This window comes from Penicillium cosmopolitanum (genome assembly GCF_028827165.1).
Source record: "Penicillium cosmopolitanum strain IBT 29677 chromosome Unknown utg000003l:1.0-3747932.0:1.0-3751027.0, whole genome shotgun sequence".
Lineage (NCBI taxonomy): Eukaryota > Fungi > Ascomycota > Eurotiomycetes > Eurotiales > Aspergillaceae > Penicillium > Penicillium cosmopolitanum.
Genome location: NW_026622673.1, coordinates 480,079 through 496,583, shown reverse-complemented (window position 1 = coordinate 496,583; position 16,505 = coordinate 480,079). Strand labels below are relative to the sequence as shown.

The following is a 16,505-nucleotide window of genomic DNA, read 5'->3' as shown; positions in this document are numbered from 1 at the left end:
TCGCTGATATGGTTTCTTGTGTTGACTGAGGGTTCTAGAACTAAAAAGTCTTCCATGAAATCATCTCGAAGATAATAACCCGGTGGATCTAATCAAAAAGGGGGACTGGATGTGCCTGAAGTCCTGCCACCCTGTGCAGTTTCACTGGGAAACCCTGATGCCTCGTTTTCTAAAGTGGACAGCGAGCGCTGCTGGGGATCGGCCACGAAAATGAAAGGTGTCGGAGTAGCAAGCTGCATCGGACCAGCAATGGATTTATTCAGTTGGTGATCTTCGAGTAGTTCTTGGTCAGTTTGTCCCCAGTGTGCAAGTCGGGTGTGGCGACCAAGTAAGCCCCTACATCAGGTCAGGAGATGAACCTGGGTAGTAGGGAAGAAATGCCGCACTGTCTGGAAAATATCTTCCAGCGGAAGCATTTAAAGGGTCGCTCCTGAGTATCTTTAGGAATATAAATGTTAGAAACATGGGCGGGTGGACTGAAACGTTTATGACATACGAGTGTGTAGATGACGTTTAAGGTGCTCCTGTCGCTTGAAATGTCTATCGCAAAATGTGCAGGGTGGTACAAGGAGCTTCGGTCGGCCTTTCATGACAGGAGTGTGATGGAAAAAGGTAGTAACAAACTCAATTGACTCGATTGACTCAAATCTCATTTTGGTGAGTTACTAGATTTAAGTAGTTGAGAAGCTGGGGTTGAACCGGCTGTCCGGCAACCTTGACATGGTCCGGTGGTTAGATAAGCACCTTTACGACCTATAAAGTTTCGAATACCTACGGAATCACCTGTAAACTCGGTACTAAACCTTCGAGTAATGAGGGGCTGCCTGGTATTAATCGTCATTTCAAGACCGACTCCTATTACCTGGGTAATCGACCTTTTATAGGTTCTTGTATTTTTTACCGCGCTGAATTCAAGTACATCAAGTTTACGGCTCACACTATTTTATAAGCAGAATCGTCAAATAAAAGCAATTATCGAGCCCAAGAATCCTCACAAGGCATCATTCTAGCTTCTAATGTAGCCTCAACACCTCGCGCTAACTCCAAAAGATGCTGCTCTTGATACTCCAGCCCGAGAAGCTCAAGACCCACGGGTAGCCCGTCTTGTGTGAATCCTGCTGGCACACTAATCGCTGGCAGACATGTCTGGCTCGAGAGGAATGTGTTCGTAGGAAACTTCAATGTTTCAATCCGGCCGTTCGTGGCATCTTCAAATCGCGGCGGAGGGATTTGAAGATCAGGAAACACTAACGCGTCTAGGCCAAGGGATGCGATGAGACAGTTTATTTTTCGCTTGAGTTCATCTCGTGCCAATAAACGACCCGCGTATGTGGGTTCCGTGGTCGGGTCCTCAGGGCCATGGGCAGCAGCACTCAAAAGGTCTAGATAAGGCTTGTTGGGCGTCCGCGGCACAATCTCCGCAATGTCTGCTGGCAGATGGGGCTTTGTAGCAAGGAAGGTGTTGATATCGATACGGGATCTGACGCGGTATGTTTGACTATAGATCATGTAGTGTCTTAAATCCTCGATGTTCACATCCACAAAAGTCACACCAATGCTTTTCAGCTTTTCAAATGCGCTAGCGATGACTCCATTCACGGCCCGACAACTGAGATCATCATCGGAACCGAAGAGCTGTCTCACAACTCCAACTTTTGCTTTTCGAATCTTTTCCAGTCCGTTCTCGAGGAAGGCTGTATACCTTCCTCCTTTAGGAAGTCCCATGGCGGCGGCAGTCGCCGCTAGGCCGGTGAAATCATCTTCAGGATCAAACCCGACCATGCAATCAAGCATTGAAGCACAGTCCCAAACGCTTCTTGCCATAGGACCTGGTGTATCTTGTGTCTTGATCAATGGACAAAACCCGGTTCGGGAAATAAGACCAGGGGTCGGCCGGATGCCAACAAGGTTGCAGAATGACGAAGGCACTCTTATAGAGCCCCCAGTATCCTCACCAACTGCTAGAATTGCAAAGTTTGCGGCTAGAGCTGCTGCAGAGCCACCAGAAGATGCACCGACATCGTGACTGAGGCTGTATGGGTTCTTGGTGAATTCGTAACCGGTCGCACCGTTCGCACTGAACCAGCAGCAAGCCCACTCTGAGGTCGTGGTCTTGCCAAGTATCACAGCCCCAGCTTCCTTCAATTTAGTAATGACAAACGCATCCTTTTCGGGAACATTGTCTAGTGCCACAGCAGAACCATATGTCGTCACTATTCCCTTGGTGTCGGCCTAATGTGAGGCATCAGCTCTATGGTACTTTTCTTTATATGCCTCAGTGTTTGCTTACCTGATCTTTGACCACGACTGGAATGCCGTGAAGTTTGCCTTTGAATTTGCCAGTGTTCTTAAAATACCGATCCAACTGAGCTGCCTCTTCGAGGGCCGTATTCGACAAAGCCATCATAGCGTTGATTCGAGGGCCGACTTTATCAAATGCCTCAATGCGTTGAAGGAAGGCCCCAACCAGATCTGTCACCGTGAAGTCACCTCGCTTGATCCCCTCGTGGGCTTGCGTAATACTCATTTCTTGAAGTACAACCATGTTGGAAACTTTGGATAATTGGTATGACAGCGGATCGATTTTGTGTAGGGTAGAAAGTCTTGGTACATTCGAAGACTTGTGAAATTGTGATTTTCATTCCCTTGATAATAAACACACATTCTTATGGCAAACGCTGCTGCGTATCTTGTATTTGTAATACCTGGTCGTTGCAGCTGAGGCATTATTGCTATTGATCCATGAAATCCCAGCGGACTAAATTCCGCATACGCGACAAATAATTTGCTTATGCTTTGGTGGCGGAGCCTCCACGGAACGATTAGCCCTGGAATGCTATTCTCGAAGGTTAAACTATAAATTTCGGAGCTAAAGAAGAGCCGTCACTTGCTTAGATGGCCGACCCGGGCTATTCTCCCAATAGGTGCGTGCTTCTACTTATCAGGCCACTAAGTGGGCTTCTATGGGATAGTCAAACTGTAATTGATCCAGAACTCTCTCTTAAACCTTAAAAATCCTGTCTGACGAACAAAGTCTTTTCTGTAGCAACCCTATAGGGAAGCAACGATCGATTTGGAATCCGGCACTCGGTGCATCTCCGGCGGGAATACCCGGAACTTTAGAGCTTATGTGCGGGGTCGATAGGATTCCTGAGGTTCTGTTAGGTAACCACATTTCACCAAGTGGAGAATAACGTTCACCAGGACTGGGTTGACCTCGCCAAACGCGGGTTCGGGGCGGGTTTGGCAAGACTTATGACTGGGTTAGCCCAATGGCCCACGTGAGTTGAGGTTTTTTTTAAAAAAAACACACCTCGTCAGGCATTTTGGACCGACTTATTCCTTACAAGATAATACGGAAGAATTCAACGACAACCAAGAATGAACCCCTCGGCACTGCAGAGAATCAGCATTCGATGGCTGCCCGAGCCAGCCTATGAGGATACCGAAACAATCGCTCTCAACGTTGGAGGCTACTTTGTTGATTTGAGGTTAAACAAAAACGATGCCACCATACAATGGAGTCGAGCTGGAGAAAGGATCCTACTCCAAAGTCACCCCCGTAAATTATCCCTGCCGCCTACTCGTATCCTTGCACCTATTCCGAGACTAACTGGTCTCCTAGCAACCTTCCGATGGACCCATATCATAGACTCGCTAGATCTAACCATTCCCGACGAGGCTTACTTCAAAAAACTGCCAAATGGGGACGATCTAGAAATTGGAACTACGCCTTGCCCTTGCAAAGATGGTGTTCCGACTGACTATGAAGAGGTGTGGAGGGATGTTACTTCGACGGATCCAGGAGATAGGTGCTGGATTCTACAGAGTGCTAATGGTATGACATTTTTGGGAAGGGTCGGGTCGAATTATCTGGCTATTCAAAAAGAGATAAATGGTGGATTTGCTGCTCGAAAAGAAGATTGGCTTGCTTCCGAGGGCTGGCAAGTCTCCTTCGAGAGTGATGCCTCACCCAACCTTCCTTTGGCAACCGCTGCAATTGAAGCGATGAGACAGAGAGATCTAAACATGGCTGCAGGGGATAAAATCGATGTTTTAGGTCGACAGTATGTAATTAGAGGCGTACAGAGGACTTGAGGCATATGTCCATGATGTCAGCTTCTAGTACTTGGTATGCACGGAGCATCTCAGGATAGTTTTCGAACAGCCTCCGAATGGGGGCGTTCATGACCAATTGATTAAAGTTTTTATTACGAGACCAAGCGTTGGGGTAATTGTCGTGCATCCGACTGGCTGGAGACCACCGCTTACCTCGGATATTCATAAAGAGGGTGGATATCCCCGGCTCGGATCCTTGTATCTTTTCGCCTTTCATGTCTCATGCGAAAGAACACAGACGAGTGTACCAGGTATGTGGGCCTTGACTCCTTAACCCCCCCGCATTTTCCCCTCTATCGATCCACTGACTCTGTGCCCAGGCTTGTGAGCCTTGTAGAGAGAAGAAAGTGCGCTGTGAGTTGGGATCGGCTGATTGTCCGAATAAACCACCTTGTGCGCGATGCCGCAGAGAGAGCAAACAATGTTTCTTTGCCTCCTCGCGGATAAGGAAGACTGCCAATCGGAAAGCCCAACCTCTTTCGCGAAAGCCCAGGTCTCAACCTGCGACTTTCTTTCCTGATTCGACACCTGTGCCTCACAACAATATTACTCCTCTACAAGAAGAGAACCAAACATTTCCGGGAGATGGACGTGCTGCAGCTGCTTTGCTTGAGGGTCACCCCCGAACCTATCATGACGCATTGACATTGCTATCAGAGGCGTGTGAGCACAGTGAGGCTCAAAAGGGGTCGACTGATGGCCCACCGACCAGCCCTCACTCAGGCTTCAACCCGAATCCCACCGACTCACCGCTTGGCATTCATACCGCTACTAGCAACAATAAAGGCACCAATGAGGCCCTTCGCGCCTGGTCAAACCTACGCTTTGTCCGTGGCGGGCTTTTCACAGCAGAGGAAGCGCTGGACATGGTGGATCATTTCTACAAGTTCCAGTCTGCCTTCTCGCCAGTTGTGCCGGAATACTTTCGATGTCATTCCCAACACCCGACGCTGATGGAGGAGGAACCCGTCTTGACAATCACCATATTGATGATTGGGTCGCGATACCGAAAGTGGACGGGACCAGCTGCGGTCGCGCGTTCCTATATCGTTCATGATCGCATTTGGAGATATCTACAGGGCATGATTTCACGATTGTTTTGGTTAGAGGATCTGTTCGTGGGTGAATTCCCTTCTCTCAAAGGGCCACGACCGGCATACACAGACAGTTGGTCGCATGGGTTCCGCACGTTGGGAACGTGCGAGGCATTGTTGTTGTTGCTGGATTGGCATCCTCGGGCTCTCCACTTTTTGCCCCCCCGATGAGGATACGTCGTCGATCGTGATCCCGGAGCCAAAGAGACCGCGCCAGAGTCCTGGTACTGCCGGAATTTACGGGCCTGGGTCCGGACATGACTGGCTCGCTCGATCGGATCGGTTGTGCCACTCCATGCTTTCCACTGTTTTGATGCTGGCAACCGAGAACGGAATTTTCTCCGAGGATAATTCTTTTTGGCAAGATGAAGCTGGGCACGACCATCTGAAGGTAGTTAGTGACCACGAGAGATTTCACCGTATACGGTGCTTGATATGGGTTTACGCGACCCAGCAACCGGGTCGACCAGGTATACACTTCTTTAGCAAACAGGTCCCATGCGATGCTTTTGAAAGATTCAAGCTAACGAAGAACATGGAATATTGCAGGACGAAGAAACCCAACCCCATGCACTCCCATAAAAAGCCCCGGCATTAGGAATGACGATGCAACGGAATGCTGGATGCGCGTCGCAACTATCATGAAGAATGCAAACGACCTTCTCTTCGTCTCACCGAGACATACAGGAGAAATCATTCGCAATGGACAGTACCTTCGAATTGTTCGCAGCCTTGGGCCACTTCTAAACGAATCACTCATCGAGTTTGACCATGCCAAGTGTATGTACCAATCATCCCATTGTGTGAATCAACGCTCATTCGAGTCTAGTGGCCAAGCAGACCCGCTATATCTTGAATATTGAGTACGAGTATGCCCAGCTCTGTATCTTCAGTCTCGCTTTACAGGCTGCAATCAATCGAAATTCCCGTGACGGTGCAAGTGGCAGACCGGAGAGCTGTTCACGAGGTGCTTCAACGGAAGAAGAGAAGCATCTAAGGGGAATTGTTACAGCCGCCCAGACTATACTAAGAACGGTCCTCGATGATCTACATCCCCATGGAAGTTTGACCTATATTCCCGTTCGATCTTACTCCAGGCTTCTCGGTGCAGCTTTGACTCTTCTCAAGGTAAGTCGCTCGTCATTTGTCTGTTCCTTTCTCCTTTTTTTTTCTTCTCATGCTAAAGCGTGGGATTAGTGTTGCGCCGCTGGCATCAACGAGATCGACATACCCACGTCCCTTGATCTAGTCCGGCGAGTCGCTGTTGGTTTTCGCAACTCTGCGGTCGATGATACTCACTTAAGTACGCGCTGGGGTGATCTTCTCGAAACCCTCGCTAGTCGGCTGGAATCGCGCCTGGCCCAACCAACCACACCCAAAGCGTGTAATGTGAGATTCCCATCGTTAACAACCCCGTCAAAAGATCACCCGGACGTATCTCAGGTCTCCCATGATACACAGCCATCGACAATACATTATGTCCCTCAAGATATACAAGTTAGTGCTGCTGATCTTGGACACATTGATTTTTTGGATCTGAACCGATCAAGTTCAGGAGATGCTAAACGTGACACGCAGTTTGATGCCTGGTCGATGTGGTGGGATGATCAAGTCTCCCAGGTGAACCTCAATTACATGCCTTGGTTTCCAACTTTGGGGCTAGTGGGTGGAAGTGATCCCCAGTTCTCAAATGATGCCGGTGATGGCATTTTTGAAAGTACTGGCCCACCTCATTGAGCATTGATTTACATTCCGTCTAGAAAGTCTGACGACATAGTTGAATATCCCTTTGCTGCCATCTTTCTATAGCTTTTTATACACCTTCTATCCCTCTTCCTAACTGTCTTTTTTCGGGTCTTTTCTAGCATTCTTTATAGTATAGCGGCTCATGATTCCTTATTATCGTTGTAGTGGAATGCTTTTAACAAGAGGTGTTTCCAGGCTTTTTAAACACAATGTAGCATCGCCAGGGAACACGTATATCTGCTGCTTGTATATGCCAAACCAAGTCATTCCCCTTTAAACCAACTGTGGCTCCGTTATGTAAATTTTTCTTTTCATTTTCCTGCGACAAGAGACCTCTCATGTCTTAGATCGGCTTGCCTTTGCCCACCATTTTCTGGCATCTTCAAATACCAGATTGAACAGTGCGTTTGGTCGCACGCAAGTCTTGTGTGACGACTTCTTATTATTGATTTTACAACGGTCTCATATTTGTGGGTCTTAAACTGCAGGCAAATAGAACCTCTCGGGTTAATGGAGTCGGCACGCCCCGGATAGTGCAGGAAAGCGGCTTGATTCCGAGCCGGGTCAGCTCCAAAATGTGGACCTAGTATTAACACGTACGAGTGAAGCAAATAAAGTAGACACTTATTGCAAGATCTAGAATGCTTAATTTTGATTGACGGATGGGTTTATTTTGTTTTCTTCGTTATCTTTTCACCTACTTCACGATTTCAAAAGACTTCCACGCCAGCACACCGCGGAACACCCCTCACACTCTCGTTACTGCCACTATCACTCATAAACAATCTACCGACAGTTTCTAGGTGCCATTATGGGACCTATCAAGCACAAAGCCCTAATCAACGTTGATCTGGGAGAGGGTTTTGGAAATTGGACAATCACTTCCGATGAAGACTTGCTTCCATTCATTGACCATGCCAATATTGCTTGTGGTTTCCATGCTTCGTATGTCTTTCTATTTTTCCTATGTCAAACTCCCACAATTGGAACAGTCGATCAGTCGCTAGAAATATTACGCGAAACAATCTCACCAGCATGGTAGCTTTGGCTCACGCATATCTCTTCGGGTAGTGACCCCCTTATCATGATGGAGACCGTTCGCAGCTGCAAAGAACACGGCGTGAAAATTGGAGCACACCCCGGTCTGCCAGATCTCCAGGGCTTTGGGCGTCGTGAAATGAAACTTTCACAGGACGAACTTACTGCAATCACTGTTTACCAGATTGGTGCACTCAAGGGGTTCTTAGACCGGGAGGAAGTCCTCCTTCACCACGTCAAGCCCCACGGATCGCTCTATGGAATGTGCTGCAGAGACTATGAGACTTCGATGGCCGTTTTTAAGGCTATCCCCAAGGGTGTCAAAGTGTTTGGGCTTCCAGGTACTTGTATGGAACAAGCCGCCAAAGATTTAGGACTCGAGTTCGTCGCGGAGTTTTATGCGGATGTCAAGTACAACGCGGATGCTTCTCTCTTGATCGAGCGCAAAAAGAAGTGAGTGCTTCATTCTTGTTTTTTCTTCCCCTGATATCTAATGTTGTCTTTGTTTCACTGCTGCAGGGCTTGGGATCTTGCCGAGGTCCGAAGACGTGTCACACAGCAGATAGAAACATGCACTGCTTTTGCAATCGATGGATCAACCTGTGACCTGCCCGTCAAGGATTACCCCATTTCCATTTGCCGTCATTCCGACGTTCCTGGGTGTCTGGAGTTGGTGAAGGAGACAAGAGGTGTTGTCGACACCCTTAATAAGGCGTACTTCCCCAACAACTAGACATATACATAATTGAATAGTCAATGGATTAAACAAATTTGTGACTCTTATACTTGTATTATCCGATCCTGACAAACATATTTCTGTTAATGTTTTCTATCATTCCGCTCCGCGCTCTTTTTTTCAGTCACGATACACCAACTGGTGCAAACCATTAGAGCTTCATAGTATTAAATGTACCCCAAATTCCCCAACGCAAGTGACCCCAAATGGCCAGTAAATTCTGATTGGCTACAGCTCAGATACCGGGAAACGTCGTTTGGAGTCGAACCGAAAGAAGAGGTAATCCGATTGGACGGCGCTGTCTTAGCTAACATCTTATCAATTAAACTCTTGATATCAACTCAATGCGGGGTAAAGGAAAGCTAGGGCTCCACTTGCGATAATGACTTGACTACGTGAGTTCTTATTCTGTAGCTAGCCAAGGCAGCTCAGCAGCGCGACTTGATTGGAAAGGAGCTTCGGCCAGTCTTCCCCAGAGTAAATAACCTTACTCGCTTTCTCATCTCCGGTCGTGGTATAAATCCTTCATTTCCACCCCCTATTATTTCTTGTCATACTCCCAGAATTCAGTTGAAGTATCAATTTCGCTTTAATTATGAGCCACTACAAAATCACAGACACGGCGGATCTCGCCATGCAGTCCAGCGTGGATCCCAAATACCCGAAGACTGAAGTAATCGAAGAGAGTCAAAGAGAAGTTTTCAACCACGAGAAATACCGTTCTCTGGGATGGTGAGATTCTGTAGTGTTGATTTTTGAGTCATAAGTCTCTGACTGCAAATTTACAGGATCCAAACAACTATCATTCTTGTCAAATTATGTTTCGCAACTGGTGTTCTTGCAATTCCATATGCATTTCAAGTCGTGGGATACGCACCGGGGATAATTTTGCTGATATTCTGGGGCGCACTGGCTACATGTGCGAGCTGAATTCTACGTACCTTCCCTTGTATTAGCTAACCGTGACATCTAGACTACGCACACATAATGTTTCGCTTTCGAATGAGATACCACGGTGTGCACAGCATTGCGGATGCGGCGGGGATCATGGGAGGGCCCATTGCTCGTGATATTACCGCTGGCCTCTTCTTGCTGACTTGGATGTAGGTTGTCTTGCGTTGGGTTGAGAAGCTCTCTGGCTGACGAATTCCAGATTGGCAACTGGTTCTAGTCTCATCGGATTGTCTCAGGGATTCAAGACACTTGCTAGCAATCATGTTTGCACTGTTCTGTGGACATTGGTTGCTGCTGTGTGTGCCGCATTAGTGGCTAGTATTAAAACGTTAGGAAGGCTGGCAGTGCTGACGTGGATTGGACTGACATCGATCTTCATCGCTGTTTTTATCGTTGTGTAAGATGAAGTCTCTGAGTATCGATTGAGTCCGAGCTAATAAAAATTTCTACTAGAGTCGGGGTTACACAAGTGGATAGACCTGCTGCTGCTCCACTAGAAGGACCATACGAGCTGAAGGTGATGGCTGTCGGATCACCAGGCTTTGTTGCTGGACTTACTGCGGCTATTAACTTATTTGGTAAGTCATACACACATGAAGGCACTAGCATCATTTTAATAGATGATAGCTGGATACGGGGCCACTCCGACCTTCATGCCGGTTATCTCCGAAATGAAATCTCCGAAATCTTTCAGCAAATCTCTTTTCTCATCCCAGGCATTTCTCGTAATTTGTTACGTCTCATTCGCAATTGTGGTTTATCTGTATGCGGCAATCACCCCTGGCTGAGTGAATTTGTTCTGATTTCCCTAGGTTCTGCGGGCAATATGTCGCAAGTCCATCGCTAGGCAGCGCAGGGGGCACAATCGAAAAGATTGCTTATGGAATTTCAATTCCTGGCTTCATTATGACATCTACCCTCTGGGTTCATCTAGCCTCAAAATTTGTTCGTGGTGTGAACTCAGTCAAGAAGCTCATGGCTGATATTTTTAGCTCCTCGTGCGAATCCTGCGGAACTCCAAGCACTTGCAAGATAATAGCATCACCCACTGGACTGTTTGGCTGTGAGTGGTGTCTGAATTCGAACATGAATAGCCTACTTCCGACATATAACTGATAACTTGGCTAGAGGATCGACAATCGGCATCAGCTCTCTTGCTTTTATCATTGCCGAGGCTGTGCCCTTCTTCGGTTATCTTATTGGCCTTATTGGCTCCCTTTGCTGTGCTCCAACATGCGTAAGTACGAGAATAAAGAATGAAGAATATATCTAACCAAGGAAAACAGTTGATCATCCCTGCTCTTATGGGCCTCTACATGTACTCCGAGGACAACAGTCATGGTATAATGTCAAAGGCAATTTGTGGTCTTCATATATTTACAGTACTACTTGGGTCTTTCTTAACGATTGCTGGTACTTACACAGTGGTGCAGAGTATTATTGACGCATACCAAGCTGGGAATGTGGGAGGGGCTTTCTCGTGTTCATGAGAGGGAATGGTGCTGGTAAGATAATATGTGTCGGATGTAACGAACCTGGCCTACACCGAACCAGGTCACGTGCACCAGGCCCCCATTTCATATATGCTACTACGTGAGAGCTTCTCTCTCTTCTTTTTTTCTCCAGCTTTATTACTTTTCGTCTAAATACTACTTGGTTTTCGACCATTTCGAGTTCTCACATTGTAATAAAGCTCTCTACGCCACCTACTGTCGCACAGATCTCTGTTCATCTGAACGCTGACCTCGACAATCGGTTGCGTCTAGGGCTCCGAAAGGAATAAAGGAATGCGAATATACGACATATTCATATTCGCGGAGTGCGAATATGAATATGTTGAGATAGGTATGTTAAATTGGTTAAGTTGACTATCTTGTTAGAGGTGGGGCTCCTCATCTATTTATCTGTCTCTTGATGATCCCCACTACATGCTTTGACCACCGTGATACTCAATAAAAAGTTCGCGAACTTCGAATCGAATTCGAATCGATCTCCAATTCGAATTCGTACGAACCGTTTATTTTTGTTGAAATAGAATTGATTGTATTGAATTTCTCATCTGTCTATCTCGGAGGTGGGACTCCTCATCTATTTATGTTTCTTGATGATCCCCACCACAGGGCCTTAGACCCCGTGATATTCAACAATTTTCGATATTAATTCGAAGAAACGAATCTTGTTGAGATAGGTATATTGGATTGGTTAAGTTGACTATCTTGTTGGAGGTGGGGCTCCTCATCTATTTATCTGTCTCTTGATGATCCCCACTACATACTTTGACCACCCGTGATACTCAACACTCCCACTCGATGGCAACCACTATCAAGAATGCCAGTGATCATCCAACACGGTGGTGCAAGGTCCCGTTAAAACCTTCAAAAAACCTTTAAAGGAAAAGAAGGAAAGGGTACCCCTGCGATTAGTCTCTGCTCGAAACCCGTGGGCCGAGAGAGGCGTCACTCAATGCCAAGCCCTCTCCGAAACCACTCAAATCGTCCTCGTGCAAGAGGCTTGGTGAGTCCATCTGCAATTTGTTCTGTAGTTTGGATGTATTGCAGCTCCACTGTTCCAAGGTCTTGAACTTCTCCTTGCCACTTGCGTTGGATTTCCATATGCTTCGTGCGGGAATGGTATTGTGGGTTCGACGAAAGGGCGATGGCTCCTTGGTTGTCACCGCAAATGATTGTTGCGGTTTTTCCTTGGCTCATGTTTAACTCATTTAGCAGTCTTCTTAGCCAGATTGCTTCTTTGCTTGCTTGTGTCTGGCCCAGGAACTCAGCTTCACAGGTCGAGAGGGCAACGACGCTTTGGCGTTTCGACTGCCAACTGATTGCACCACTCCCGATATTGAAGAGATATCCAGCTGTTGATCGTCTGGTGTCACGACATCCACCCCAGTCTGCGTCTGTAAAGCCTTTCAGCATCTGGGGCTGACCTTTGTACGTGAGCCTGAGGCCTCTTGTTCCTTTGAGGTACCGCAGGACGCGTCGGGCGAGCTTCATGTGCTGCGGCCCAGGATTTGCCAGGAATCTACTCGCCACAGACACCGCATACGCAATGTCTCCTCTGGTTCCAAGCATAATGTACATCAAAGACCCGACAATGCGTTGGTAGGAGATTCTTTGATCTGGAGGGCATCGGTGGTCTGGACTACACTCTGGGAGTGGTGAAGTCTCTATTGGTGTGCTGACGGGGGCGCCATCGCTGACTCCAAACTGATGAGCGACCTTGTCAATATATGCTTCTTGACTGAGGTACAGTATCCTGTTCTGACGGTCTCGCTGGATAGACATCCCAAGGTAGTAGCTGCACGGCCCCAGGTCTGTCATTTGAAAGCGATTTCTCAGGCTCCGCTTGATTCTCTTTATCTCTGCAATGCTTGGTCCCACAATGAGGAGGTCATCGACGTACACCGCGATGTACATATTGCTCCGCACGAAGATTCCAAGATCTGCGGTGATTGGCTCGAAGCCGAGATTGCGTAGGAAGTTTGTAAGGGTCTGGTACCAGATACGAGGGGCTTGCTTCAAGCCATAGAGAGCCTTGCGAAGTTTACAGACCTTTGACGTGCCATCAGCCATATGGTGAGGCTGCTCGACATAGATCTCGTGGTCTATATTTCCATACAGAAATGCCGTTTTGACATCCATTTGCTCGATCTCCAGGTCTAGGGCCGCTCCGATTGCGAAAAGGGCCTTGTAGCTCATTGGCTTGACAACTGAGGCGAAGGTTTCATCATAGTCAATTCCTTCTTCTTGTGTGAAGCCTCTTACTACCCATCTGCTTTTGTGACGGATTACTTCGCCATGTGGTCCTCGCTTGACTTTGAAGACCCATTTTCCGCTGAGGATTCTGCGATCCTGGGGAGGATCAACAAGCTCCCACGTTTTGTTTTGGTTGAGTGAGTTTACTTCTTCAAGCATTGCGCTTTCCCATTCAAGCCAGCTGGCGTCGTTCTTCGCTTGCTGCAGAGTCTTTGGCTCAAAGGGTTCCGTTTCCTCGGAGGCCAATGTTAAGAACGTTGGGATGATGTTCCCATTAGATATGTTCATTAACGCAAGCTCTTCTTCGCTATCATTAGAGGTTTCTTGTGTGCCCTGAGCGTCACGAATCCTGAGTTCAGGGTGATGTGCTAGTGTTTCCTGTCGCACTGCATGAATTGGACGGTCAAGTTGGGGTTCTGGATGTCGTTGCCATCCCCCGGAAACTTGTCCCTGTTGAGGGTCGTCTTGTTGCTGGTCGCCGTCAGTTGGTGAGTCACTTGTTTGGGCATTCTCTTGTAAAGTATCTGAGAATGGTCCGAATACATCGTCACGCTGCGTGGGCGACAAGGTCCTGTCTCCCTGTTCAGCAACAGGTGGCTGCGAGTTCTCGTCACTCGTTTCAGACGACGCAGATATTAGCGAGTTCTCGTCACTCGACTGAGTTAGCGCTCGCGAGTTATCGTTACTCGATCGAGGCAGTGTATGCGAGATATCGTTTCTCGACTTAGGTAGCGCTCGCTCTGGTGGTGCCATCGACAATTGGCGCCCAGAGGCGGGTACGGATGATTGCCGTATGCCTACCGACGGTTGATTTATTAGTCCCACCGTCTCACTCCCCCCTGCGGCAGCAGCCGTTGCCTCAGGTAAGCCGTCTCGTCTGGCTCCCACATCTTCTATAGTCCGTGTGGAGGGAGCTGTAAGGACTTCGTGAAATTCAGCATTTGGGGTCCCAACGATTCTTCCGTCTTCCAGTAGGATACGGTAGTTGGTATTTCCCTCATAGCCTAGCAGAATGCACGGTCTTGTTCGTGGTTCCGTGAGCTTCTTCCTCTGTTTTGGCGGGATCAGATATTCCCCTTTGGACCCAATCACTCTGAGTCGGGATAGATCAGGCTTGTCGCCGTACCATGCTTGGTACGGAGTCATATTGAGTTTTGATGACGGCGACCGATTAGAGAGGAAGGCTGCGGTTCGAGCAACCTCTGGCCAGAATTTAGGAGGTAGCCTTGCATGTGCTAGCGTAGGCCCAACCCTATCATAAATTGTCTTATGGGCTCTTTCGGCAACCCCATTCTGCTGGTGTTGGTCAACTCCTGTAACCTCAGCTTGAATTGCCCGTGAGAAGAGCATGAATGTCATTTCTTCTCCCACTTGCTCGGGTATCCGGTCAAGGCGTATCCTTCTACATTTTCGCTCAGGACGTTCGTTATGGTCGAGAAAGAAACGTAGTGATTCTATAACGAATTCTTGTCGTCGGGGTATCGGAATAATCTCTATCCATCCCGTGAAATCGTCAACGATGGTGAGCCAGTAACGACTCCCATCGAGGCCCTCTTCAAATGGCCCTGCAACGTCAATGTGGAGGAGTTCCATTGCGTACTCTACTCTTCTGCCCTTTCGCGACCGGCTGTGGGGCTTTTCAATCATTCGTCCCTGGAGGCATGGGTTACATGGTTGGCGTGGCTCCATATCCCGAATACCGTAGGCCTGTCTTTTAAGTCGTTGCAGATTTGCATCACTCATATGAGCCAGCCGACTATGCCACAGAATCATTTGGGGGCTAACATGGTAAGACGCAAAGCTGATATTCGTCCACAAATTAAGTGCGTAGACTCCATGGTATTGGCTTGCGGTGTAAAGGTTCTTTCCGGTTGACTTATTGCGAATAATGGCACCTTGGCTTGAAAATTCGACCTTTGCTCCCCGTTGGAGAAGTTGGAGTACAGAGACAAGGTTTGCGTGTGCAGTTGGGACATAGAGGACGTTGTCGAGCACCAACCACTTCCTCCTGCCTCGTACATTGCACAGGACATTTACTGTCCCAACTCCGGAGGGAATCGTCGACGTATCAATGCTTCGCAGTGGTGGCCCACGGTACTTGCTCATCTCTACAAATCTTGAGGCGTTATTACAGACGTGCTGGGCACATCCACTGTCAACTATCCAGGCGTCACGGATCGAGGGGGCTTTAATAGCCATCAGAGCGGGGACGTAGTCGAAAAGAGCAAAGTTGCCTTCAACATCCTTTCCAAATGTATCATTGACATCTTGTCCAGAGACCTTGGTCGACATGAAGGTGGGCTTCTTTGGGTCTTTCGGCCTGCCTGCGCCATCGTCTTCATCGTCAGTAGAGAGTTGCCTTTTCGGCGGTCTGCGTGCGCCCGTATGTGGAGTCCCTTGCTTTGATTTGTGTCTCTTTCCGTCTGTTCTCTGATCCTTCATTCCGGGATTCTTACTGAAGCATTCGGAGTCCACATGGTAAGGTTTTCGGCAGAACGAGCAATACGGAACATTATCAATCTCGATTCGACACCTGGTCCCGTCTGATGATGGTATCAGCCTCTTGTCACCTGGTCCTCGGATCAAGGTCAGGGCAGGAAGCGCTTGGGTCTCTGTTGGTTGTTTGCTCAATTGACCCTTCCTATGCTCTTCCTCGATTGCCTTATTCTCGATGTAGTCGAACGTGGGTGCCGCTTTCGTGATGTTTCCGTCTGGATCCCTCTCATTCACAAGATCCATTTGCCGGAAAATATGATCGCGGAAGCTCTCATATTCAAGACCTAATGCATGCACGAAAAAGAATGTTCGCTCAATCTCGGAAGTCACGCAGTCAGGGTCAAGCAAAAGTTTCTCAGCGTGAATCTTCCTTATCTCGGCTCCGAGGGCCTGGGCACTTCCACATTTTCTCTTGTAAGTGACATATACCGTCTCTGGAGATTCACGTATGTCCCAGTGCCTTCTGGTTTGAAGTTGTCCTTTACTGCTTTGAGGAGTGACTGAACTTGAGAGATCTCAAAGGCGTTGATTCTCTGTGCCGCATTGTGTGTCAGCTTC

The 16,505-nt window shown here is 48.0% G+C and overlaps 5 protein-coding genes across 5 annotated transcripts; 4 read left to right on the top strand and 1 right to left on the bottom strand.

Annotated features, from left to right (window-relative positions):
• Positions 1 to 972: 972 nt before the first annotated feature.
• On the bottom strand, positions 973 to 2,545 carry N7509_000340 (amidase; the record flags this gene model as incomplete). The annotated part of the gene is made up of 2 exons (XM_056624987.1): positions 973 to 2,232; positions 2,291 to 2,545. 2 exons carry the CDS (start codon positions 2,543 to 2,545, stop codon positions 973 to 975), a joined length of 1,515 nt encoding a protein of 504 aa, XP_056493569.1.
• An 836-nt stretch (positions 2,546 to 3,381) lies between these two features.
• N7509_000339 (uncharacterized protein) lies at positions 3,382 to 4,126 on the top strand (the record flags this gene model as incomplete). Its single annotated transcript, XM_056624986.1, has 2 exons — positions 3,382 to 4,067; positions 4,090 to 4,126. 2 exons carry the CDS (start codon positions 3,382 to 3,384, stop codon positions 4,124 to 4,126), a joined length of 723 nt encoding a protein of 240 aa, XP_056493568.1.
• Positions 4,127 to 4,341: 215 nt separating this feature from the next.
• On the top strand, positions 4,342 to 6,950 carry N7509_000338 (uncharacterized protein; the record flags this gene model as incomplete). Its single annotated transcript, XM_056624985.1, has 6 exons — positions 4,342 to 4,370; positions 4,613 to 5,237; positions 5,263 to 5,683; positions 5,763 to 5,993; positions 6,043 to 6,341; positions 6,411 to 6,950. 6 exons carry the CDS (start codon positions 4,342 to 4,344, stop codon positions 6,948 to 6,950), a joined length of 2,145 nt encoding a protein of 714 aa, XP_056493567.1.
• An 820-nt stretch (positions 6,951 to 7,770) lies between these two features.
• On the top strand, positions 7,771 to 8,730 carry N7509_000337 (uncharacterized protein; the record flags this gene model as incomplete). The annotated part of the gene is made up of 3 exons (XM_056624984.1): positions 7,771 to 7,904; positions 8,031 to 8,450; positions 8,517 to 8,730. 3 exons carry the CDS (start codon positions 7,771 to 7,773, stop codon positions 8,728 to 8,730), a joined length of 768 nt encoding a protein of 255 aa, XP_056493566.1.
• Positions 8,731 to 9,328: 598 nt separating this feature from the next.
• Positions 9,329 to 11,177, top strand: N7509_000336 (transmembrane amino acid transporter protein-domain-containing protein; the record flags this gene model as incomplete). Its single annotated transcript, XM_056624983.1, has 11 exons — positions 9,329 to 9,465; positions 9,522 to 9,652; positions 9,707 to 9,836; positions 9,887 to 10,084; positions 10,141 to 10,265; positions 10,315 to 10,450; positions 10,500 to 10,632; positions 10,680 to 10,750; positions 10,816 to 10,924; positions 10,974 to 11,028; positions 11,113 to 11,177. 11 exons carry the CDS (start codon positions 9,329 to 9,331, stop codon positions 11,175 to 11,177), a joined length of 1,290 nt encoding a protein of 429 aa, XP_056493565.1.
• Positions 11,178 to 16,505: the final 5,328 nt, after the last annotated feature.